The following is a 26883-nucleotide window of genomic DNA, read 5'->3' on the forward strand; positions in this document are numbered from 1 at the left end:
TTCGACAGTAAAAGATTATCTGATATCACCCCGTTACGTTTATGTAAAATTCAACTAAAATCCCAATCCAAAACAAAGTAAATTGAACGCTGTTCTTGAACAATTTGGAGAAACTGGACGGTTTTGGTTTCTTTTGAAAATTAACACACAGAGGTTTTGTCCCAAACTGAAATAATCAAATGCTACTAACATTTAGTAATCTGAATTTGAACACACAGAATGGGAAAGGTTTTATTTTTGCCTAAAGAAAAATTGTAATCAAATGCCTGCAGATGAGTGAAGCATGGGTGAGTCAATAGCTTGAAATTTTACCTGGTATCTTGGCAAATTTGATCTGAAAAACTACATACACATTTTTGTAGGCGTTTCCAAAAGTGGCCATTCGGAGACGACCAGTTTACAGCTATAGAACCTCTGCAACTGTGTATTTTATTTTGGCCATTTCTTTAGACATTTTAGAATACAATTTGATTTCAAAAGGCTTTAAAAAAGTCCTAAAAGTTTTGAATTTAACTTGCCTTAAGCTGTATGAACCAGACATGGGACCAAGTCACACATGTGCAAGTCTCAAGTAAGTCTCAAGTCTTCACCTTCAAGTCCCAAGTAAGTCCCAAGTATTTTTTTCTTGGGCAAGTCAAGTCACAAGTCAAGTCCCGAGTCTTAGATTGCCAAGTCCAAGTCAAGTCACAAGTCATAAAAACAGCGACTCGAGTCGACTCGAGTCCAAGTCACTAAGTCTCAAGTCCCCATGTCTGGTATGAACCCTGTGATATTTTGGGACCCGTTGTGGGCAAAAAGCCAATAAAAGGCACTAAGTCACAATAAAATGAGATGTGGTCCCGCTTAAATACAATTAGGACGGCACCAATTGAACAGAAGGAAGGGATTAGGTAAGGATGGAGTCTGAGCACCATTGTAGATACAAGTTGGTGGCCAGACAAAGCACTTGAGTCGGTGAGATAGTCTGATTTACGAGGATAGTACTTGGCGCAGCAAGACCAGCAGACAGCCTGACTTAGGTGGCAGTGCCTGCCTTACGCCACCTTGTGTTCATATTGTTTTATGCGCATATTTTGATTTATAGTTCCAAATTGAGCTTATATGCAGCTATGCTAAGATTAAAAACCCCATCAGCTGTTTGATACCATCAAGTAGAATTACTTTTTACTTTTTTTTTTTTAATCTCTCTTGATTTTAGAGAGAATGTCTTCTCTTGTTGTCTCTTACCGTGTTACTGGTGTTCTAAATTTCCTCCCTAACCATCGTCATCCCTCCAATGCCTAGTGCGCATGCACACTGATAGTGATTTCCCAGGAAATGGGCAACCTTTCGTCCTACCTATCATATGTGACTTTGAACGCAGTGATACATTCAGATGAATGTACTTTTATTTTTCATCTCATTTGACACTTTCACGCCTTCAAAATACTTATTGGCAAAACAGCTGTCAGATCAGCCTACGGTAGGACACCTCAAAAGGGTAGGACGTTTTGTTAGAACACCGGTTCTCAAACGCTTGCAGTCTCTCCCTTGGCAGCAGTCTGTGTCATTAAATGAGGCGGTTTTCATTTCTTGGCGTGCGCCTCCCTGACCTAGCTGCAAACCGCAGTAAAATCGTCCCGTTCCAGTTTCCTCTCACAGTAAGACAACCTGACTGAGGAAGTCTAAATATGACACAGGCCACAAGCGCACCGAATCACAATGAGCCTTCAGAAAGTACTGCAGCTTGTGTTTTGATTTATTCTAGATTGTGATCTATTCACCAATTTTACTAATTATCTCCAGTCCAAACCGAATAGCCTCTTAAAAATGAAGAATTTGAATCAAGTACTTTGAGTGTTTGATGCAAGTTGGTCACACACTTGACACTTTGGCACATGTGCTCTTTACAACGCGCAACTCAACCCACTAGAAATACCATTTCCTCCTCTTTTTTAACCTCCAAATATTGACTCTAGCACTTTTGAAAGTAGTGTTACAATCCAGCTCGTGTCTGGGCAGAAAAACACCGCAGAACATTAGCAAAGTTAAAGCTACACTTAGTCTTGTTCTGGCACGCTTTACTGCGGGAAATACTCTTGGATCCCATAAAAGTCCCTTAATCGGGGCAGTATAGTCTGTATGCATATGTGGAAGAATAAGTGACAAGCCTTTGGAGCTGTACAGCAAGATTTTGTGGTACTTTCAAACCGGCTAAAAAGGAGAGTTTTAAAGCCCTAATGTGTAATATTTGACCACTATGTTGTCTGGTGAGAGTGAGGGCCCGAGCACAGCGTGGCGGCTGAATGCTGGGCATACATAGCGGCGACCTAAGGGTTGATTACGGTACAAAAGTAATACAAAGTGAATTGCTTGTCAAAGCTCCATAGCAAACATCTCGTCATCTTGCTAAATCAAACCTTAAATTACATTATGCGAAACCAAAAGTATGCACCAAAAGATAAGAGCATTTATGTATAAGTTTATATAGTTAGTATTGGACACCTGCAAAGGAGATCCCATAGATCCCAGTTTGTTGTTTTAATGATAGCAGCTATGTGTTGTTCGTTGTTTTGTTTCTGTTGTTTGATTCCACACCTTTTAGGGCTGATCAGCTTTTGTTACCTAGGGAGTTTTATTAAAAGGGCTCAAGGATGGGCTTTTAGAACAGGGTGGCATTTCTCATCTGGGGTTTGGACTCTCCCCTGTTTTTCTTCCTGTGTACTAAACGATAAACCTATCAATGTACAAGCAGGAAGTAGCATTTAGAGTGAAAATTACATAACACAATAAAGTTAAGTTATGGAAAAAAATAATGTTGTGTTGATTTACACAATTGGAAATAATTAAAGGTTTGCATTTTTTTGGGTGGGTATACATCATTTTGACTTGGTCATTTAAGCACATTCATCTAGCACGAGAAAAGCCCCCAGTTCAAGACTGGTTGGACTGTATGTTGGCCTGGAGAGGGATGCGCGCCACCAGGCTGTGAAATGGTGCCCCTACAACCATAGTGGTTAAGGGATCCAACCGATTTTCAAAGTAGCTCACATGATAAAAATATTCAGAACTTTCTGCTAGGGCTGCACGATTTAGGAAAAAAACCTACTTGCGATTTTTTTGAGCAGTGTTGCGATTTCGATGCGATCTTCAATTTTATTCATTTTTTTTTTTAATTGCATTTTCTTTACTAGTTTTTTTTTTTTTTTGAGTACTCAATCATATTGACATGCTTAACCTTGAGAAAACAGCGTTCTCTTCTGGGGAGCTTTGTTAGGGTTGGTGTCTGTTGACAAATTTTTACTTATTGATTCCTCAATCGACTTAAGTACAGTACCTACATACCTGTGAATTGCAATAGATAGCACTTTAACCTCAATAAAATAGTAGTCAATCTACACAATTTTCAAAACAAATACATATCACAAAATAACATTCCAATTATTTATTTTGATATGTCTTCATAACCAAAGTCAACCTCTAACATAAAAAACATTTTAAATAAGGGCTGCACGTTTTTAGAAAAAAAACTTATTGCGATCCTTTTTTTACAGACGCAAATTGCAATTTTGATCAATTTTTTTTCCGGGGAGAACATAAACATAGTGACATGCAAACATAACTTGAGATAACATACTCAGAGACAGAGTGTTACAAAATATCAACTATTTATGTACAAATAAAACAGAATTCCAGTTGAATAAATGGTCTTTATTGTCTATATATAAAAGGACAACGAAATTGAAGGTTTCTTGAGTCAGTGTAAATGAACTATTGTGGGGCTGGCAAGCTACAGTTGGGTCCCCGCGACTTCTGCAATGTCTCTGTGATGATTAAAATACAAGAGTTTCAAATGTAGCGGTTTTCCACGAGTGGTTGCTCCAAGTCTCTCGCCTTATTGGTAATGGAGTTAGTGTTTGTCACCAGCCACGTTCGGCAGTGGTGGCTTGAGAGATGTTAGCCTAGCTGTTAGCGTAGCCATCCGACGCCGCCTCAGTCAGTTCCCGGACGTGATGTAAATACAGGGAGCACGTAATATTGGAATATAATATTGTGAATTTGCTTAATTGCTGTTGAGATTGTCATGATTGTTTTCTGTTTTTAGTGTCAATAAATTTGTTCAAACCAACCTGCTATTCTTTGCGCTTTTCTGACTTTCCTCAGAATACGATTTAATGAATAAGTTTATTTTCAATGTAACGAGATGGTAAAGCTACAAACTGACGTTTGTTTTGTGGCCATTTGTGTACGCGCTGTTAGGCTGACTGGCAGCTTACACCAGCCTATCAAAGTCTTACACACACGCCATGCAAACTTTGCCTCACCTTTATTAGTTGGGGTTTAATATCGCCGGCCAATCAGAAGCAGGTTTTAATGGCACCGATATGTGACAATTCTTGTTGGCCAAACACTCAGTCAATCAATAAACCAAAATGGAACTATGAATCCTTGAAAAAAACAGTTTGCGGTTACACTATCGCACTACGTCACATGGTGATTTCTGTTAATCGTGCAGCCCTACTTTCTGGATATTTCGACGATGAATTTTTACTATAATTAATGATTCCCAACAAAGTATGCAAATGTTCGGAATGCTACCAAATACTACAAAACTATAGTAGCAAATTACGAAACACTCATTGCTTATGAAATCTAACAAAAGTTGGTGGTCGGGAGCTGCAGTAGCCAATTTGGCACTTAGAGGCGTTAGAGAAGCAGACGACACAAGAGCAGATGTTTATTTATTTATTATTTTTTATTTTTTTTTTGGTATTTATTGAGACTGCCTTGACATAAAACCTAGCTAAAGACACTCATAAAGGCTTAAACTACAACAGTGTAAAATTTCACTTTAATCAGTTTAGACATTTCGGAGCCTATAAGTCAAATACAAACACACACACACACATTGAGATTTATAAAGTAGTTTAGAAAATGTTGACTGTTCCTTGATTATTTAATATGTATTTATGCCATCTGCTGGACACTTATAAAATGTTTGGAGTGCTGTTTGTGATTGTCCAAGAACAAATTTCCACTTAGAAATAGCACTCTTAAAGTCTTTTATGAAAACATTTCCAAAATCAGAAAATTCTCTTTAAGTCATATCTGTCACTACCTAACCTCTTATCATTGATTTGTTTAGGTATAAATTAGTAGATATAACAAAAATACAGGCTCTAATTTTAATTTGTCCTACACTGCAAAAAACAAAAACATTTCTGATTGGCAGGTTATAATTTTATGTACAGGTTGTTTTAAATGTTTACATATTTCTTTTGTAAAGTAAAAAAATAATATTTGTTAAGCATTTATAGTACTTAGGTTTTTTTCTATTCTAAATAGTAAAAGACCACTGAATAGGCAAAAGTGTCTATGTAGAGCAGGGTTCCCCAATCTGGTGACCGCGGGCACCAGCTGGCCCCCTTAGCATACCTGAGTAGCCTGCGGACAAGTTTTGAAAATAGCTTACCAGTGATGGGTCATAATGATTTCCTAGGAAAATATATTTCTAACTGGCAGGACAAATTTCCGACAAAATCTTCTTTAAAAACATGATTGAGTGCTTATTTAACCCTACTGTTCATAATTACAATCCCGTTATAACATTGTAACAACACAGTAATAACATTGTTGTTTTAGAAATGCATTTCAAACTGGTAGCCCTTTGCGCTAGTCAGTAACTAAAAAGTTCTCTTCTGGTTCAAAAAACTTTGCAACCCCTGATTTACAGTATATTCTTGTGTCTCAATTAAATAAGAAAAACAACACTTAACATGAGAATGTTTTGATATGTTAAATATGACTTTTTTCCAACAGTGTCATAGTTCTGTAAATAAGGCATTGTTGTTGATGTTGAAGCAGCTTTGTTTGTTGCTTAGGTGACTCATGGCAGAAGGCTGCACTCCAAGCTTAATAATCTTTAAAAAAAAAAAAAAAAAAAATTATAGATACAGTGTTCATTTTACCTCTGAAGAGTGATGGATCCCGGGGAGTCCCATGTTCAAAAATCTATGAGTCCCAACAGATATCTATGGATCCCCAAAATTTAGTGTTGTATTGAAATTGTAAATCGGCGACAAATATATAATATGAATCTATATATTCATTCAGTTTTAACCATCACCGTTTATTGATAATATAAATCAGTTATCACTTCAAGAGTTTTCAGTTCACAACAATATTGTACATTATACAAAATATTATTGCTGAAAAAATTATATTAATTTATATTTTCATTCAGTTTTAATCATCACAGTTAATTGGTAACACAAAGCAGTTATCACTTCAGATTTTTCAGTTCACAATATTGTACATTATACAAAATAATCTTGCTGAAATATTAATCCATATTTTCATTCAGTTTTAATCATCACAGTTAATTTGTAATACAAATAAGTTATCACTTCAAGAGTTTTCAGTTCACAAAAAATATTGTACATTATACAAAATAATATTGCTGAAATATTAGTCTATATATTCATGCAGTTTTAATCATCACAGTTAATTGGTAATACAAGGCAGTTATCACTTCAGGTTTTCAGTTCATATATTCTTCGTGGCTTGCTGTCCCGCCACAATTGTAATGCCTTCTCAAGGACCAATTGCAGCAACAGAATTTCCATAGCTAATTTGTGGTTTTCATTGTCGTGGTGCCGATCAATTGTGCTCTTCTGAAAGTTTGTATTGCGAAATGATTTATGCAATCCAGTTTTTTTGTCATGCTGGGTGCACGCATCACAGAACATGTAGCCTCCATTATCATCCTCCTCATAGCGTAACCAGAAATATAATTTAGTCAATTTTGGCAGAAAAGTCCTTTTCTCGCTAGGAGTATTCTTTTGTTTATTTTCTTTCGTCGAATCATTCGTTTCAACACACGTGCTTTCCTTGCCGGAATTATTGCCGTTGTTATCACTCTCTGCATTATGTTTCGACCTATTACTGACACTGATAAATGACCAGTTTTGTGTTGATTTTTACCTAATACTGTTTTTTTCGGAGGCATACTTAAATTTCACTCGACGACAAGCACCACAACAATGACGTAATCTTGAAGCAACAAAATCTCGTTTGCCGAGATTGGCGTGCAGACGAAATCTCGAACCGCGAGACCAAAACAACAATGGCGGATCTGCCTGACGAAAAGTTTGGAGTGCGATAAATCTTTGTTAAAAAAAAGTAATAATGTCAATTTTGTGTCAAAGTTGCGTCCCGGGGACGCACGTTGATTCGACACTATGCGTCCCCAGCAAAAATGATGCGTCTAGGACGCGGGGACGCGGGCAAACGCATCATGCCAGATGATGCGTTTGCCCGCGTCCAATGCCAGGCTGTCATTATTGGATTTTGGATGACGGGCCGCACCTAGTGACCCAGTTCTCCCTTGAAACTTTCCATTGGTAGTGCATAAAAGAGGACATTTAAGAGCACATGGTGCAAGGGGAAAAAGGGGCTCACCTCCATCTGACCCTAAATAATCAGCCCTACGAATAAATAAACATACAGATACTGATACCCATAAAATTCGCAAATATTTGCGCTAATAACTGGCCCAATTGATAATCGATCCACCTCTAAAATACCTGTCAATTCTGTAGCCTGTAGAGTAGACGAAAAGAACTTGCAGCTTTTTGCAAAGGCAATCTGACTCTCACGTGAACGTGAAAGTAAGTGGTTAGATGTTGGCAATAGAATCATCCAAAGTGAACTCAGAGGATGAACGTTTTTCATTTAGAACAGCTAAATGTACGTAATTGTGTGCCGTAGGCCTCAAGGATTCCATCACATCTGTGTGACTTTCACAGGGGTTTGAGAAGTTTGTCCTAAAATAACAAAGCAATTTTCAGTACATTGGTTCAAGGTGAGAGTTTTGTTTTGACTGTTGAAGGATCACTTGAAGATTTCATTGAGCTTCCATGCCAACCAATGATTGTAACCATTGCCTAGTCTCAGGGCTATCCCATTTGGTCCAATGTAGCCTATTTTTCAAACTTTGATTTGGTAACACTGCACGATCATCTGTCATTGCTAAAGGGTTTCTCATGTTTTATTGATTAGGCAGCCTTGCTAGGATCAAACAGTATGTCACAAAAGTGAGTACACTCCCCCCATTTCTGATTTCATTATTATGTTTCATTTAACAACACTGAAAACACTTGTTTTGACACAATGAAATGTAGTCTGTGTAAAACTTGTATAGCTGGGGGTTTTGGGGTTTTTAAGGGTTATTTATCTATCTTCGTTATTCATTATTCATTATCCGTTATCGGTCAGTTCATAATACGCTACAAAGCCTAGGAGCCGGGACACTTACTCTCAGCCAAAAGGCCAAGCTAAGGTCCTAGCCCTAAAGCCTTGTTGCGATCATTGCGAATGCACCGTTCCCGGAGGTACTGCAATACCGGGCTGATGCGTGGAGTGGACAGAGCAAGCTCTTATTCCATCATGATCATGGTATCTCCCCTGCCAGGTAGCTGTGTAAATTTAGTTATCCCTTAAAAAACTCAATATATAGTTATTAGTAGCTAAACACCTGATAACAAAAGTGAGTACACCCCAAAGTAAAAGTTCCTGAATATTTTGTGTGGCCAATACCTGAACCACTTTAATCCTCCTGGCCATGGATTTCACCGGAGCCTCACAAATCGCCACTGGAATGCTCTTCCACTCCCCCATGACAACATGACTGAGGTGGGGGATATTCAAGATCTTTTGCTTCTCCGCCTTCCGCTTAAAGATGCCCCAAAGATGTTCTATTTGATTTAGATCTGGAGACATGCTTTGCTAATCCATCCCCTTTAACCTTAGTCCCTTTAGAAAAGCTTTGGTCATCTGAGAGGTGTATTGGGCTGGGACATTGCCCTCCGACCCAGTATCTAGAGGAAGGGGATGATTCCTTGCTCCAGTATTTCACAGTACATGCTTGAGTTCATGTTTTTCTCAAAGAAATGCAACTCCCCAACTCCAGTTGCACTCATACAGCTCCAAACCATGGCATTTCCAACACCATGCTTGACTTTAGGCATGGAGCAAACATGTTTGTACTCCTCACCTTGTTACCGCCACACATGTTTCACACCATCTTCGCCAAATAAACTAATCTTTATCTCATCAGACCAGAGGATATTATTCCAGAAGCCGTGGCTTTTTGGCAGACTTATTTTCATTGTGTCAAAGTGATGTTTCTTCAGTGATGTTCTATTAAACATAATGAAATCTCTGCAGAAATGTGAGGTGTGTACTCACTTTTGCGACAAACTGTAAAATTTGTCAGACATTAATCTGAATATAAATATTTGTGGGACCCCATCATCACTAGCTGTTTGAACATGGACATACTAGCATACTTGGTCATGCTTGATTCAAAACGTTGTCTTTACACTCTTAGCCCATCTTGGCTACTGCACGTTGACTTAGACCAATTAATCCAAATAAACAGACCTGGAGACACAAATGGCCTGAGTAACAAGTCGGACCATGTTTTGAGAAAAGTGCTACAGTGGGAGCCAAAAGGTAGTCTTACCTCTATTTTTACCATGTCTGTTCTTTTTACTGTTTTCAACAGTTGCCATAGTGTTGTTTATTGACTTCCCTATTACACAGTGGGTTTAGCAGATTATTATGTTAATGTAATGCCGTGTCCATACATGAATAAAGTGATGGCAAAACCTTTTATCTAAATCAAACTGTTGTTTGGGACCTATGGCCCGCCAAATTCACTATGGGGGATGGTCTCCATTATGTAATCTAGGAATTAATGGCTAAATCTTAAAAAAAATAAAACTTGTTTGAATAATGATTCCAAAAAAATGAATAATTACGAGGATGGGGATACATTTCTATTAGCACATTAGAGCAGTGGTGTCCAAAATACAACCTTGAGTCCATTGTGACCCACCAACTGCTTTTAGGGCCCTAATCAATCAAGGAAAAGATTTACTTGTACTAAAGCCTGGCAGGGTTTAAAAAAGGGGAAAAAACTGCCCACCTTCATCTAGGGGGAAAAAATGTCCACACCACCACATAAAAAATATAGTATCCCCATTAATATTAAGGTTTTAAATGTATTAATAAAATAATCCTCAGCAATATCATTCTTTGTGCATCAATAACCTCTGGGATTGAGTTAATGGCATCACATGTATCAAAACTGTAAAAGAGGTCTTCGACAGAACTGTCACTGATGTCAACCAATTTGAGTGTTGAGAATCCCACAGTTGTGATAATACTATCCTGCCCAGAAGAATCCCCGTGTAAAAGATGTTTGCCAAGTTAAAACTTTAGCTCAGTATCCAACCCCAGTTCTTTTTCACTTTGCTAAAAAGGTTATCGTGGGTCAGTGGTTCAGCATTATTAGGATTCTTTGTTTGTCAATCAAGTTGGCAAAATGTCAGCCCAAGTCAGTGGCTTTTTCTCAATAAAAAGCTGTTAGTTTCTCTAAAATTCTTAACTAGTTCAACACAGTAGTAGAATGGACTTTCCAACACTAACTTGCTCTTTGTCAACTTGTCAGACCACGGCGAATGCCACTGTGGCGAGTGCAAGTGCCACGCTGGATATATCGGGGACAACTGCAACTGTTCCACTGAGACTGCATCGTGCATTGCAGACAACGGGCAGATGTGCAGCCACCGCGGAAATTGTGTTTGCGGACGCTGCCAGTGCACGCAAACTGGAGCCTTCGGCGACACGTGCGAAAAGTGCCCCACCTGTCCGGACGCTTGTGACGCCAAAAGGTAAAATAAAAGTTATTATTTTCATATGGGAAACACTTTTTGTCTACTGCGAAACCTTGTCTGATTTGTTGCAGAAAGTTGGCCTGTTTCATATGATAGACATTCGTGAATTGATCATCATTTGCAAAATGTGTGCAGATATTATAGGAGCTGTACAGAATTTGGAACTTTTGTACTCTGTTGCTATCTCCTGGCTTGTGTCATCATTGCAGCCTTAGTAAGCTCGTTTATGATGCTCGTGCAAGTACATGCATTTTTCCAACGCATTCATATAAACTTTTCTTTTTTTTATCTTTCTATACCTGAAGAAGGACTCTTCTTACTTTTGCCATTTTCATGCTACCCTAACAGATAGAAAGAAAACGGTGACAAATAATAATTCACTCTTCAGCACTCCACCTTGCTCCCCATTTTTTCTACCTAATGCGTTCGGCACAAAACAACTTTGCTAAAAGCAAGATAAAAGCAGTGGAAAATTAAGCATAAGGGCTGTTTCAACTCAGTTGGGCAATTTTAACAAATATTTAATACAGAAAATATTGAACCTTTTAGTTTTTTTAAGGACCTCTCAAACGACGCACCATATTTTAAGTATACCTATTTTATAATTGTCTGCTCAGGCATTAGAGCAGTTAATGGCTATCTCTTAATCACACACCTGCTTTTCTACCTTGGCAAATACTTTTTAAAATCTCCATATTATCAGCGGCTTGATTCACAGGCATGCGGAAGTCAAGAGTTTGCAGAGCTTCCCATGTTTGCAGTCTGCAGTGTGTGGGGTTGGGAAAGCTTTTGCTTCAGTGACTCAGCCGTGGTCAGAAGGCGCTGGTGGGTAGAGAGGCGAGGGGAGGGCAGGAGTAGGTGCGAATGGAAACAAGGGTGTGGCTGCATCTGAGCCTAAATAATCGTCAGGTTTAATACATAAAAAGGCAGATCCCGATAGCCATCAAATTCCCAAATATCCGTGCCGATAATCGCCCCGCCTGATAATCGGTCGACCTGTAAAAAATTAAAAGTCTGCATTTTTCTTTCCTATTAAACGGCTTCTTCCTTTTTCAGAGAGTGCATTGAGTGCCGTCTTTTCAACTCGGGCAAGCTCTCAGACAACCAGACTTGCCAGCGTCTTTGCAAGGATGAAATCATCACAGTGGAGTCTCTCAGTAAGTAAACACTGTCTACAAGTGTGCACATACACGTCCCTATTCTCACATGCCAGGATTCTTTTTTGCTTCAGATCTTGAGACCATCATTATTGTCAGGACTGGTCAAAGCATCGTACACACACACTAGTACTTCTTCAACTAAAAACACTTCAAAGTCTGCGCTCACTGAAAAGAAACATAATTTTCATGTTCATACATTTAAATAACATCAACATATCTCTATGTGACATCGTGGAAGAGTTGAAATTCTTCTGAAATGTCCTCCATCTGCTTTATTGCTCACAGATTACTTTGATTTCAAGTTTTTCTTTTCCAGCATGTTGATTCAAACGTCACATCACAAAGTTAACAAATCACCCGAAAAGAAAAAAGGGATGAGGGGTTGAATCCATGCATAGTTGGAAACTCCAAAGTCCCCTAAATTCATTTGAACACATAATAATTTCAATTCATGATCATGTCTTTTGTCATCATAACAGTCGTTTGTTAATCAATTCATAAATGATCACATAAGTTCACTTACAATATACATTTTCAGATTTTGTTTTCCTCCTTACTCTGATGCATTCCAGAAAACCTGGAACAAATGGGCTTTTATTGCATGTAGATTTATGAATGGAACATGGTACAACCAAATGAACAAGCGAGCCGTGAGGGCCCAACGAGACAGAGTAAGAGCCCATAAGCAGCACCTCCACTCTCATCATAAGCCATCATCACTTGTGTGTCCATGGCGTCGCAAAGTTCTCGCAGCTAGCTGCGTTACTATTCAAAACATAAGGGACAGACATTTAGCCTATGCCGTATTCCATTTGGGACATGATTTAATCAGCTTGCATTTTGAGTACATCATTTACAGTGTTGGCCCAGGTCCAGTGTTCCCACTGCTTGGAGACATCAATTATGTCTTCTTGAGAGGCCGCTTAAGCAGCGCCCACCACACAGAACCACCAAAATAATGTTAAAAGGAATCCAGTCAATAACTCACAAGGCTCCTTCACATTTATTCTTAATTTTGCTTACATATTTCTGTGCAGCTTTCGCTTATGTTTACAAAACAGTTATCTCGGCAAACAAAACTGTGAAGCAAAAGTCTTTGGACCTATTATCCAAAAGGAATTTTGCTAACAAAATAAACAAAGCGCTTATTTGCATGATCATTTTTTTCGCCTTTGGGTTATTTCTGCATTCCCTTTGGTGAAATTTTCATTGAGTTTGTTTTGACCCTATAAGGTACTTGTTTCAAAAAAAGATTCTCCAATCATTGGGAACTGTGGAGCAAAATAGAAGGTGGTCATAAACCTCCAACCTGTTGATCGCAACAAGCGTACTGTGAAACGAGAAATCCCAGTTCTGCCTCACAGGTCGCCCCATTATGTTTATGTTTATGTTTTATCGTAATAGAAGCAAGCATGGAATCTTATTGAATTGTCTTTATCATCATTAATATCAATGTTGTAAACATAATATGCAACAATATTAGACATGGCACGCCAAGGTAAAACATGTAATAAAGACTTTGAAGAGAAAAACGTTAGAATACTATCAGGATAAATAGCAGTGTTCCTGTGTATCCTTGAAAAGTCTTAAAAGGCATTGAATTTATTTTTTAAAAAATAAAGCCTTAATTGGCATTAAACTGTCTTAAATCCAATTTTTGAAAGTCTTAAAAATGTAAACACATTAGGCAAGGCAAGTTTATTTGTATAGCACAACAAATACACAAGACAATTCAAAGTGCTTTACAGAAATGGCAAAGAGAAAAACACACAATTACAGTTAAAACATAGAAGAAAAGACATTGAACATTTAAAATGTGTTTTTAAAATGCATTAAAACCACAGATAAAACATGTTAAAATCAATGAATTAAAATAAAGTAAAAGTGCAAAAATGTACAAATAGAACCCTTTCAGTTGTATGCACAGTTGAACAGAGCTGTTTTCAGCCTGGACTTAAACACTGTCAGAGTAGACGCCTGTCTGACGTCATCAGGAAGACAATTCCAGAGTTTAGCTGCATGGAACTGAAATGCAGCTTCACCCTGTTTAGTCCTGGCTCTGGGCACCAGCAGAAGGCCTGTCCCTGAGGTTTTCAGGGTCCGAGATGGTTCATATGGGACCAACATGTCACAGATGTACTTTGGTGCTAGACCATGAAGAGACTTATACACCAGCAGAGCTGTTTTAAAGTCTATTCTCTGAGCGACCGAAAGCTAGTGCAGAGACCTGAGCACAGAACTAATATGGTCGTACTTCCTGGTTCTAGTCAGGACATTAACAAGATTTATATTTGTTTGAGCTAAAAAGATTTAGTAACATTTATAATTTGTCTTTTTTAATAACCCACTTATTTGCTATCGCGGCAACATCGCATGACCACAATAACGGAACTACCAAAACAAAGATGTGGTTTAGGCCTTTCAGTCAGACGCATGTCTTAGGTCTACCCACAATACACATATCATTTTTGAACAATTTTCGCCATGGCTAAAAGCTGTACCAAGTAATGTGTCTGAGGCATGATGGATTGTGTGTGAGAAATATTTGTTTTTTTGTTTTGTTTGTTGTAACAGGTTTTTTTGTAAGGTTGGTCTTAAATTTGATTTTAAAAGCCATTAAAAAGTCTAATGAATTTAACTTGCCTTAAGCTGCAGGAAGCATGTAAAATAGCCGAATGCAAAAAGAAACTCAAAATATTAATAAAGCGTGTACCTAAACATCGATAATTAATTTATTATGTAGGTAAAAAAGATTATTACACTCGTAAAAAGCTACAAATATGACCAATTTAAAGCATTTACTGTACCTTACAACAGGGCTTCAATGGCAGACACCCGTATACCATTTTTAAATTTAGCAATTGTTTCCTTCTTCGACTCTATTGTTGTAACAGTTGTCCACTTTTCCTTTTCCTCATCACTAACTTTCTTGGGACCCATTATTATGGACAGGAAAGGGAAATAAAACGAACAGAATCACGATAAAAATACACATGGTCCCTCTCAAACGCGCCGATTGACGGAACTGGTAGAAGAGATCGAGCAGGACATTATCGCTATCTGCTGTAAGGGATGGTAGTTGACCCTCCGTGGTTTTTTATTCTCAGCATTATGTTGACAAGCAAAAGGCCCACGGCCCACTTAAAACAGGTGCTGACCGACCAGTTGAGAAAAACTGCTTTAGAGTATGGCTGCATTCATAGAGTAAAGTGCATCTTCACATTAGCTGTTGTACGAATAAATGCCTATTTGCTCTGCTGCTCAGGAAATAAACCCTCAGAAATACATGTGGTTCATACGTGAGCAAGTGACAAGTGTGTTTGTACGCAACTCCTCTGTCGCTGTTGAAACTATTTTTGGAGCACTGCTTGTTGGCCCAATCTTGACGTGATTCATAGCATTCCTAGCTTGACAGATCGGCACTAATGGACTCCACATGTACATTCCGCATACAAGCAAGGCTTGTGGGTTTGGGGGATTTGCGGCCTCCTTTCTCCCAACTCCCCCACATACATCCATAGATATCAGTGGACAACAGATCAAAACATGCTTGTCAGATGTGATTTTTTTATAGGCAAATAACTATTTTATTGGTCTGCTAAACAATTTTCTTCAACTTTTTTAAAATTTTTCTTTCCTGTTGAAGTTACAGTACCTCACCCGATTTGTTTGTCTTTACACGATGTGATTTTTTTTTTTTAAATCCAGGTTGTAATAAATTTATAGCACGTATTTTTGTAGATTTTTGGGGGGGATAATTTAAATTTTACTAATCTACTGTTTACTGATTGAATTAACGAAAGAATGGGTTAAGAACACATCGACCACTATGTTTTGAAAATTGTTTAGATTTTTCATTATACTTTTTTGGGGGGTTGTTTCCTGTTTTACTTATTTTGAATGGGTAAGTGTGAAGCACATTGTAAAGCGCTTTGGGGGGTCCTAATTGACTTGAAAAACGCAAAATAAATGCAGACCATTTACCATTTATTGTCTATGGATGTAGCCACTTACTCTCCTCTCTGTTTTAAAAAAGAACATGTAAAATCGTAATCTTACTGTATCAATCAATGATTAAGTCAGTCACTAGATGATTTGCAGTAGTTTTTGATTTAGCAGAAGTGAGGAAGATTTTTTTTTATTCCGTTCATTTTCATCCATTTTCAGAGCAGTTAAGTTAGCCTCTTTTTAGTTTTTTATTTTGAACATGTCAACAACTTGAAATAAAATGAGTATTTTTCTGATATGCCAATTGTGTCAATGGTTGGAAAAATAAATATGTGGTTCACTTTATACACTGCTCAAACGAACACTTGGAAATCAGATCTAAAAGGGGGAAATGATCCACAATGTCTTTCATGAAAATGATTAGTAGTGTGTTGGAAACAAAATGATGACACAAAATTTGATGGATAGGAAGATGTTCATCATATAGAGGGAAGAAGGATCAAAGACTGCCCAGAAATGTATCCATTCACTTAGCAAGGAATTTATTGGAGCACGCTGCCATATACAGTTAAATTGAGTATTTAAGCAGAACAGCAATTCGCAACACAAATTAATACCATTGACTGGCCCCCATGTTCACCTGAACTAAAGCCACTAGAACGCCTTTGGGTCATTCTGTTTAGGTTTATCCGCCCCGCCAGTTTACTCCTCAGACTGTCTAGAAACTCAGTGATGCCCTTGTCCTGATCCAAGGGGGAGATTCCCCAAGGACACATTCTCTCATCTCAACGGGAGCATGCCCTAGCATTCTCAGGCATGCATACAAGAATGTGGGGACCACACAAACCTCTGAGAATCATTGGGATTTTCTACAATGATCTTTTGGCAGAAGGAACCAGTCTTCTGCATTGTCATTCTGTTTAATTTTTGGGTTGTTTTTTATTTCCCCATCAACAAATTATTTTGATTTTTATCAAATTATTTGGCATCAGTTTCTCATAAATCACCTAATTATTACGTTCCAAAAATGAACCCGTGATAGACAAAATCCCTGATGTAAAAAAAACATTGATTTTTCTTTTAGAATTATATATTGTCTGGTGCCATTGAAGACACACTATCAGTGTACAATCCCATGGATATTGCAAAGTTTCCAGACTCTGCCTCTCACAATTGTAATAAGCAGCTGTAGCTTCAAAAGGTCTTTCACTGCATTAACCCGGCTCCATACCTAGTTTCAAAGGACCACTAGTCAAAACAGACTCCAGCACCTGGCTATGATGGCAATTGAAAAAGATTTGCTTGACCAAGTGCAACACCAAAAAGTTATTGACCGCTTTGCAACTCTCAAAGCCAGGCGTCACAGCTTAATCCATAAAGTGTATGGTAGAATTATAAAGTGTTGACTTGAATGCATCGTTGTCTAATAAGGTTCATGCTTGTTCTTCTTGAAGTGTATGTTTGTGTGTTCTCTTCTAGAAATAAATGAGTAAAAACTGGGCATGGCATAGTAATTGGTGTTTTTGTGAACCACAAAGTCTAATGTGATGTTCTCAAATGGGAAGAGACAGTCCTGAACAGTGTTTAATGATCCTGAATCACTTTAAGTAAAATGGGGAAAAATAAGGAGGTAATCAGTCAGATACTGGGTGCTCAGCACCCCCAAAGTTCTGAGCCTAAAATCGCTCCTGGTCCCAAGTAAGCCTAAACACCATCACCAAACAAAACACCCTTCACTTTAAAACAAAATTGTGGAGTATTTTGTTCGCATGCATGAACACACGGACACACAAGCAACTTTCATAAAAAACACAAGAACCCTTACAACTAGCTACTTAGGTGGTAAAATATAATGTCATTCTTGAATGTTAAAAAACACTTGTACTGTATTATTCAGATTATTTTTTTCACAATTTCATCTGGTGATGTTCCACGGGATTTTTTTTCAATGAAAGAAATGTGACTTGACTCCAAGAAGTTGAAAAACAATGCTCTAATGAGCTCTTTAGCCAATCAGAATATAGAACACAATGCATGATCGAAATCTGTGAAGCAGCGAGACCGTTGAAGGTGAAACCGGGGGGGTTACTTTTACATTTTTCTTCGTTTCATAAACAAAACTACATTTTTGAGTGAAAAAAACTCGATAGCACAAGTGAGCTAATGTGATTGACTTTGTTTTGTTGTTATTCATAGGAACTGAGGAGCCGGGTGCTGTTTTGTGTGTCTACAAGACGGAAAACGATTGCGTGATGAAGTTTACGTACTCTGAACACGCCAGCGGATTGTCCGTTCTCACGACCCTGAAGGAGCCAGGTGAGCTTCTGCTTAATTCTCTCGATATTGCCACGTCTACATAATAGCAAAAAATCTTGATTGGTATCAGCAAAAAAAAGGTTTTGATGTAAAGCAGGACAGGTGGCCATTTTGTTATTTACTGTTGACTGAAAATTTCATCTTATAACAGGTGAGAAGTAGTTGGTCATTGCAATGCTTCTGTAATTTAATACTGTCTTTACATCCTGTGTTGGGCGCGTTCCTGGAAAAAAAGTAATTACAGTTACTAGTTATTTCTTTTCAAAAGTAATTCAGACACCCCTCAGAATCCTGATCCCAAAAAGTAAAGTTTTACTCTTAAAGTAACTAACTATCAAGTTACAAATTACCGTGTATATAGTCGCATAAAAGCTGAACACGCTAAAGCTGTTTTTGAAAAATGCATAATAAAATAAATAGAAGAAAACATGTACACCAACCTGTGAAATGGTGAAGCCTTTAGATTTCTTGCAACCTTTAGAGCAAGCAAACGACACTCAATATCCATTTTGTCTCTTGGCTTCAAACCAGTCAAGATCTCGTACTCCATTTTTGGGTTCAGCCTAAGACGTTTTTTCTCCAGGCTTGGTATGTTGCAAAAATTATTTTACAAATAAAAATAACAAAATTCGTCACTCCTTTACCGTAAATTTTGTACTCGCATTTGCGCCCATCGATTGCCGATTAGTTGTTTCGGTATAAGCCATGCCCCCCCCCGCCTATGTCCGGCCTACAATTCGCTACTGGTGACACACAAAAAAATATACCCATATAAGATGATTTCAGTTTTTTATTTTATCATGAACAATTCGCCTTAGATGTGAGTATATACAGTAGGGAGGATATCTCCATGAGGATAAATTCAGCGCACTCACCATAAGTGACGCCGCCACCATAAGTGTATTCAGTTGTTATTTTGTAGGTAAATATGAACACCCCCTGCTTTTGTTTATGGCAGAGCGAGGGATGCATGTGACACTGTAAGTGAAATAAGATTACTCAACAATCAGAGAACACTATAATTCATGATCTGCATTTAATTGAGTAGTTGGTCTAAGTTGTACTAAAAGTACAGTTCCAAAATTATATTAATAAGGCGGTACAGTATTTGTTACCGAGTAATTGTGTCAGGGAATGCGTTCCTTTGTAATGCATTAATCCCAACACTAATATGCACATAAGTCAGTTGACTCTAACTGACCATATAGAATTAGAATTTCTTTATTGTCATTGATATTAAGGTTGTGAAATATTGTCTGCAACAAGATTAGACATGGAACTCCAAGGTTAAACATGACTTTGAAGAGAAAAAGTATAAAAGACTATCCGACTGTATATGAAAATAATAATTACAACTGCAACATAGTGCTTAGAAAAACTGTCCTAAATTATCATAATAATGCAATGAAGAATACATGTAGTGCAGTAAACATGCAATAACACATAGCAGCAGCAATTTAAGAAATATATGTATATATAAATTCACAAGGTAAATATATACTATACTGTATACGTTTTTTTTCACAATTCCGTGCAAGACATGGCACTCAAGGGTAAAACATGTAATATATGTCAAGCTCTCTAACTTTCTCTAAGCTGAGAGACACTTTTTGCCACTTATTCGCGCAAAGGGAACCTATTTTGAGTTCCATTTCTAAAATCACAACGTTTCTTGTTCGATTACCTGGTTGATTATTAGAGATATATAAATTTACTCGGTGGACCACAAAAAAAAAAAAAAAGACCCCTGAAATATATAATTTGTGGCTTACCTGAAAGTTTCCTTGTGATGTGTTGCCAGAATGCGGCGGGGGTCCAGACGCCCTGATGGTCCTCTTGGCAGTAGTGGGCAGCATACTTTTGGTGGGCGTTGTGCTGCTCGCCACTTGGAAACTGGTCATCACAGTCCACGACCGCCGAGAGTTCACGCGCTTCCAGAACGCTCGCTCTCGCGCTCGATACGAGATGGTAAGCAAGACGGGTAGCGTAAAAATCACCCGTTTCATCGGGTTTCAACCCATCTGGTTGTGTGAGGTAGGACTTGTTGGTGTTGGGTTGGTGGTTGTGTGTTTGTTGTACATTTGTATTGTGTCTGGTCTAAATTACTTGTGGTTGTGTCATAATATTTATTTCTTAGCCTGGCTGGGTGTGTGGCTTCGTGTCTGTCTGTGCGTTTGTGTGCATTGGATTAGTTTGTTTACTGTTTGGTAATGTTGGTAATGTTTTTTGGTTTGTTTTGGGGAGTTCTTTTAGATTGCAATGGATGTTTTCTGTTTCAAAATTGTGTCAGGTTTGTGACTGGTTTATTCTGCTTTGTTATGACGGTGTCTTCTCAAATGTTTTGTCTTACTTCTGTATATTTCTGCTGGGTTCGAACGAGTGCCTGAAATGCTTGAAAATGCTTGAACTTTCATGTTGTGTTTTACAGGTTTGAAAAGTGCTTGAATTTTAGGTGAAATGCTCGAGATTGTTGCTGTATTTCTTAGGTTAGGTGTTGAGCTAGTCTTAGGAGCTGGCGTTTGGGCTTAGTGATTAGTTTATTGTGTTTTTCATATTGGATACCTGCAACGGTGATTGCATACGATGCCAGCTGGTTATTCTGCTAATTATTCCTCTCTGTTAATTTGACTATTATGCACTGTGTACATCATTTTTCACTATTGGCGAATAATGTTGCTGTTCTTTGATTAGCACATACTTAACCTTCGTGATTTTTTTTTTTAAATGGCTTAGGGGAAGATCTTTTAGAACATAATTGGAATTTGATGAGTTTCTTTCACATTAATCTTCTGTTGTTGCAATTTCTAAATTAATTTCTGTCTTCTCTCCTTATTCAGTGGCATTTCTGATTTTGGTTGTCTGACTCATTAGACTTATTTAAGAGTATCCTTTTTTTTTTTAATGTTGTCTATTAAACTGGATTCTTCTGATTGTCTGGTTTGTGTGTAGCTCTTCTGGTAAGTGGTTGTGCCTGTTTTTTTTTTTTTAACTCTATGTCCATCTACTTAGTTTTATTTGGCTCTATTTGCCTTTTGGCTTGTAGTCGTATTTGAGATACATTCTTTGTACTTATGTGTGTGTGTGTGTATAATTCTTTGGGCTAATTTCTGGTTGTTTCACAGGCTTCCAACCCACTCTACAAGCTGCCTGTTTCATCCAATTTTGGCGAAATTGATATGTTCGACAAGCCCTACAATGGAGGGGTCCACTGAGACGTGTGGGGCGGCAGGACCCGTCCAGCAAGAGGGACACGTACGGGTTGCACACAGCCATTGCAGGCTGAGGCCAACTCCTTCCTCAACAAAGTCAATGAAGTGAAAGTAGATAAAAATGACTGAAAAGGCAGCTTCACTTCATTGAAACAACCAGCAAGGCATCAACATCTTAATGTTAGCAACAAGCTGGTCTGTGTGCCAATCTTTTATTTTTCCATACACTAAAAATGTCTTTATCATGGTCAACTACACACTCAGCAGCTATACACTACAAAAAAAAGTCTTTTTTAAGATTTGAGAAGATTTTCATTAACATTTTGCAAATAGAAAATGGTGAGTTACAGTACATGTATTTGTACAGTCCTTAATCAGAGCTTCAAATGGCTGCAGACTGTCATTACAAGGTCCCCTGATCTAAAACCTACGTGAGGGCAAGGAAAAAAACAACCCGATGAAAATTTAGGATACCTTGAGAAGGAGTCGCACTTTAAGGTAATCACCCTTCCAGGATCTCCAGGCTGCAACGGATGCTGCATTGGCACCAATAGAAGAAACATAGTCAACATAAACAATAAACATAGCCTAATGTTTGAAAGTTTGGGGTCGCTTAGAAATGTCCTTTTTTTTTTTTTAAGGTAAAGCACGGTACATTGTGTTTACTAATTGAGTAAGAAGGCTAACGGATAATTAGAAAACACTTGTGCAATGTTAGCACAGCTGTAAACGGTTTAGCTGGTTAGAGAAATTACAAAACTGACCTTCTTTTGAGCTATTCAAGTATCTGGAGCATCACATTTGTGAGTCTGATTAATCTTTCACGATGGCCTGAAAAAGAACTTTTGTATGAAACTTGACAATCCTCTTGCTCTAAAAAAGTAAAGTTATTCCATGTGAGAAATTGCCCAAGAACTGAACACCTCATACTACGGTGTGTACAACTGCCGTCAGAGAACAGTACGAAGCGTCTCTAACCAGAGTACAAATAGAAAGAGAAGTGGCAATTTTAAACATAGATTAGAGTCTCTACTTTGCGAAATTGACGCCTTACAGGTCCTGAACTAGCAGCTTGGTTAAATAGTACCCGCAAAACACCAGCTCCAAAATCTACCGTAAAAAGACGACTCTGAGATGCTGGCCTTTAAGGCTGAGTGGCAAAAAAAAGGCATATCTGAGAGTGGCCCCCAAAAGTAAGAGATAAATTTGGGCAAAAGAACACAGACATCATACAGCTCATTTGATAAATAAAAGCGTGAGTTTTTCATGGGAAACACAAACTTGTCTGGTTGACCCTAAACTTTTCAACGGTAGTGTAAATGATTACAGAAAAAGTGGTGCATTTATGTAGCATGGCTCTTACTGATTAACAAAATATAAATTACAACTTTGTATACTAATGATTTAAGATTTTCTCTGTTTTATCAACTTCTGCTTTCTGACTGGCATTGGGGTTTTAGTGCTAACTGGAGCATTGGCATGCACATGACAGCCTGGTAATTAAATTTTATGTGTTTTTTGACACAGATGGGGAAACATTTGCTTTGAGCGGTGCTTCAGGCAAACAAAGAGCTAGAGGTGACATTTTTGTGAGGGTTTGTGGCTGAGTGTGCATATGTACATGTATCCGTGTGTGTAATTGTAAGTCAGGGTCACCTCCGCTGCCTTTAAAGAGACACTGTGTAATTCTTGAGCACTAAATGTTGCTGTTTTGTGTAGTGCAAACAAATAGGTTTGCCACAAAGAAAAGTATAAACCACGTAGACTCAAAGTGCCCAAATTGCATAATTGTTCCAATTTTTTTTTGCTTAGCATTTCACAAGGTTTTTGGCGGAACCCATACCAGCAAAATGACTTACAATTATGTCAGCTCCCTCTAAATGATAATATGAAAAAAAAACTAAACTTACAATATTTCTTATTTTTACTATTCAAACCAATATTTTTTTTTACCACTAGGAGCGCTCAATAATACAAAATGTCCCTTTAACCGTATTCGGTTGTTTAACACAACAGTTAAGCAACTGTTCTCGTAATATACGTGTTATTGCACTGAATTTCAGCCGGTGCATCAAATTGAGGCCAAATTTGTATGAAAAACAACTTGCATAGGTCCAAAGGGCTTCTAGAGAAATTAGATGAAAGGTGATTTTCTAAATGGTATATTAAATTTGTCTTTGTCAACTTAAGTGTTAAATATGATACATGCACAACAAACAGTACAGATGAAATTACTTCCTCTCACCCTGTGTGCAATCATGCAATGTATAAGACACAAAATACAAATTACTACAAGGTAAAAAAAAATTATGTGAGCATATAAAAAAAATATACGATTTAGAATACAAAGTGTCTAACGTATAGGTCAGAATCTAAATAGCACAGTAGTGCATTGATTTGGCAGAAGGCAGAGGGGTTGAAGGTGGGAGGGCAGGGAGAGAATTCAGAGTCCTAACATACTAAAGGAAGATGTACTTGAGCCTGCTTGTCCTGGTTTCAAGACTCCACAGTCTTTTCCTTAATGGCAGCAGGTTAAAGTGGCTGTGGGATGGTTGGGTGTTTTAACCTGAAATCCTGGAGGTTTTGCGGGTAAGGTGGTAGTGGTAAATGTCCAGGATTGGTACATAAATGACCTCTGCTGTTCTCATGATGCAATGCAGTCTGTCGACAGGACATTGTGGAGGTTCCATTCCTACACGGTGATGCAGCTGGACAGTATGCTCTTATTGGAGCCTCTGTAGAATAAGAGCATGATGACAGTCAGGGCACTTGCTGGCCTTTTTTTTTTTTTTTTTGGCTAGGTGTAATGTAAGGAATGACTCCAGGACAGGTCCTCGCCAATATGCACACCCGGGAACTTCCTACTGTTCATCCCATCCACTGCAGCACCGTTAAATGAAAGGGGGGCAGGCTTGTTGTGCACTCTACTGGCGTCGACAAGAATCTCTTGGGTCCTCGCCACATTCAGATGGAAGTTGTTGTCTTTAAAGCAGTGGGCCAACCTGCTCATTTCAATCATGTAGATTGTCTCGTTGCTGTTGCTGATGAGGCTCTTCGCAGGTTTGCCGTCTGCAAACTTACTAAAGAGTTTGAAGCTTTAGGGTGCAGTCAGGCATCATCAGAGTGAAGAGGAGGGGGCTCAGCACGAACCCTGGCGTATCACCGTGTTCATCATAATGGTTCTGGATGTGTTGCGTATGACTACATTTGTCACACTATGACGGTGTTGATTTTTCTGAGCATTGCGAACATAGACGCCACATACCATTAAAATGTGAGTTTAATTAGAAGCAAACACCCTGTCACTTCACTGCAACTTCACTAAATAACCCATCATACTATTTCATGTCTTAATCAAATTTTTCGTAAAGAGGGAGGAAACTATGTTCCCTCTTATTTGGTATTCACAGACCAACCAGAACGCTTTTTTAAATTAAAAAACAACAACAAAAAAAGCACACAGATCTGCAATATCTCCACTGTAGCAATTTTGATGATACAGTATTGGGAGAGATTGAGCAGCTCTGCATGAAAAAAACTCTGTGCTATTATACAGTAAATCTAATTTCTTACCAATACTTCAAATAACTTATTACATTACTTGCAACTTTTAAAGGTAAAGTTGATTCAATAATTTCACAAATGTCTGAGATTTGGTTGTGTGCGCGTGTGTTTGTGTGGTATTTGCCACAAATTTCTTACGTTTGGCCAAAACCTTGTCGTATGTATTTCTTCAAATATAACAATTTTTTACAAAAACAATCACACTGTCATTAACACTTTCAAATGCTGTCTTACTAGTAAAGACACTTTGGAAGGACAGCTTCTATTGTTAACATGCACAATTCTGTACAAAATTTTGATATGCACACATGCTTCTTAATGGTGCAACTTCTTTGAATGGCCATGTCTGCTGGTATTGACGTAATGAAAAATTGTATTCAAAGAAAAACAAATAAAGGGCACTTTTCATGGATAGTAATAAAAGGGCATCACTTAGTGTATCTGCGCTCACCATTGGTGCTGAAAGTAGCTTGCTTTCATAGAGCAATCCTGAAAGATGGTTGGATTTAATGTTGCAACGTTTTGGCCTGACTCCAGGGAAATATGGATTGGGTTGTAGGTTTTAACATTTCCTTAATCTGAACTCTTTGTTAACTGCATCACTGCCATTCAATAAATCAGCTTGTTCAGAAAAAGAATTGTGTGTTTTTATTTACATGAGATCACAAAACGTCTGTAAAGATGCTACTTTGAAATCAGGCAAGTCATGTCATATTTATTTGGATAACCATTAACCACAAAACACTTTCAAGGGCTGCACAGATAACTGTTACACCATCCCCTGATCTGGAATTTACATGAGGGCAGGGAAAAACTCAAACTTCCAGCAAGAGGAAAATAAAGGGACCATGAGAAGAGAAGAGGTCGTAAATGAGGTAACCCCCTCCAGGGATGACCAGGCTGCAATGAATGTTGGAAGGGCATTAACAGAAAATACACTGTCAACATCAACAATACCTTAAGTCAGTGTTCTTCAACCAGTCTGCCGGGGCACACTAGTGTGCTGTGAGACCTTGTCTAGTGTGCCACTGGAATTTGGCCAATTTTATCGGTCCAAAAAAATCAGGCCTTTATTCAGTATTTTTGCTATCTTCAGATGAGGAACTGTAATAGTCATCCATATCAGTAAGTGGCAGTAGATTTTTATATACTTTTTATGTACTAATTATCTCATGAGGTAGCACAGTACATTTAATGACTTAATTTGTTTAACAAAGCGGTTTAATATTACACTGTAAAAAATAAAAAACATAAATAAAGCACATCATTCTTTTTTATTTTAAGTATTTTCTTTTTATATACTAATTATCTGCTTATGAGTTAGTACAGTGAAATATTTCACATAACTTCCCTTTCAAAATTTTCGACGGACTGTGTGCCTCGGACATTTTATTATAAATAAAAGTGTACCTTGGTTCGAAAAGGGTTGAAAAACACTGCCTTAAGTCATAACCGAAATAATGCAAAAAGTAGTTGCAAAGGACAAAGTTCCTGTCTCAAAATCTCAACTGATTCAGCAGGTTCCAGATCAGGGGTAGGCAAACTTTTCAAATCGCTAGCCATTGTTAAAATAAATTAGCGAAAAGGCTGGGAGGAAAAATATTATTGTTTTTATCATTTTTACTTTTTCTATCTACACAGTCTCAAAACATATCTCTGCAATATGTCAGAGAAAATGCTAATGCATGCCTTTCTATTTTCGGGGCTTTTGTATATATATATATATATATATATATATATATATATAAATCTATGTATTTTTGCACATTCCATTCAGACAAAATAAAAAAGACATAAATTGAAAAAAACAACATGCATCTACAAGTACACGACAAAACAATTTGTGACAAGTTATATTAACCAGGTACAAGTACTGTTCATTCAATAAAATTCAAATTTCATTCCATCCGATTAATGCGGGGAGTCTCAAACTCGCAGCCCTCAGGATTTGAGGTTCCTGTCATA

At 37.9% G+C, this 26883-nt stretch overlaps 1 protein-coding gene across 1 annotated transcript in view; it reads left to right on the plus strand.

Moving 5' to 3' along the window:
- The window catches only part of itgb5 (integrin, beta 5), a 69335-nt gene extending 43779 nt beyond the window's left edge, over positions 1-25556 (plus strand). Inside the window, exons 12-16 of the mRNA XM_088353591.1 lie at positions 10496-10718; positions 11778-11878; positions 18026-18145; positions 19947-20113; positions 21268-25556. Coding sequence (XP_088209717.1) covers positions 10496-10718; positions 11778-11878; positions 18026-18145; positions 19947-20113; positions 21268-21357 — 701 coding nt within the window. The 3' untranslated portion in view covers positions 21358-25556. The remainder of the gene's footprint in view (positions 1-10495; positions 10719-11777; positions 11879-18025; positions 18146-19946; positions 20114-21267) is intronic.
- The last annotated feature ends 1327 nt before the right edge of the window (positions 25557-26883 follow it).

The sequence above is a fragment of the Urocampus carinirostris genome, chromosome 14 (assembly GCF_059441175.1).
Source record: "Urocampus carinirostris isolate Australia breed hairy pipefish chromosome 14, RoL_Ucar_1.0, whole genome shotgun sequence".
NCBI lineage: Eukaryota > Metazoa > Chordata > Actinopteri > Syngnathiformes > Syngnathidae > Urocampus > Urocampus carinirostris.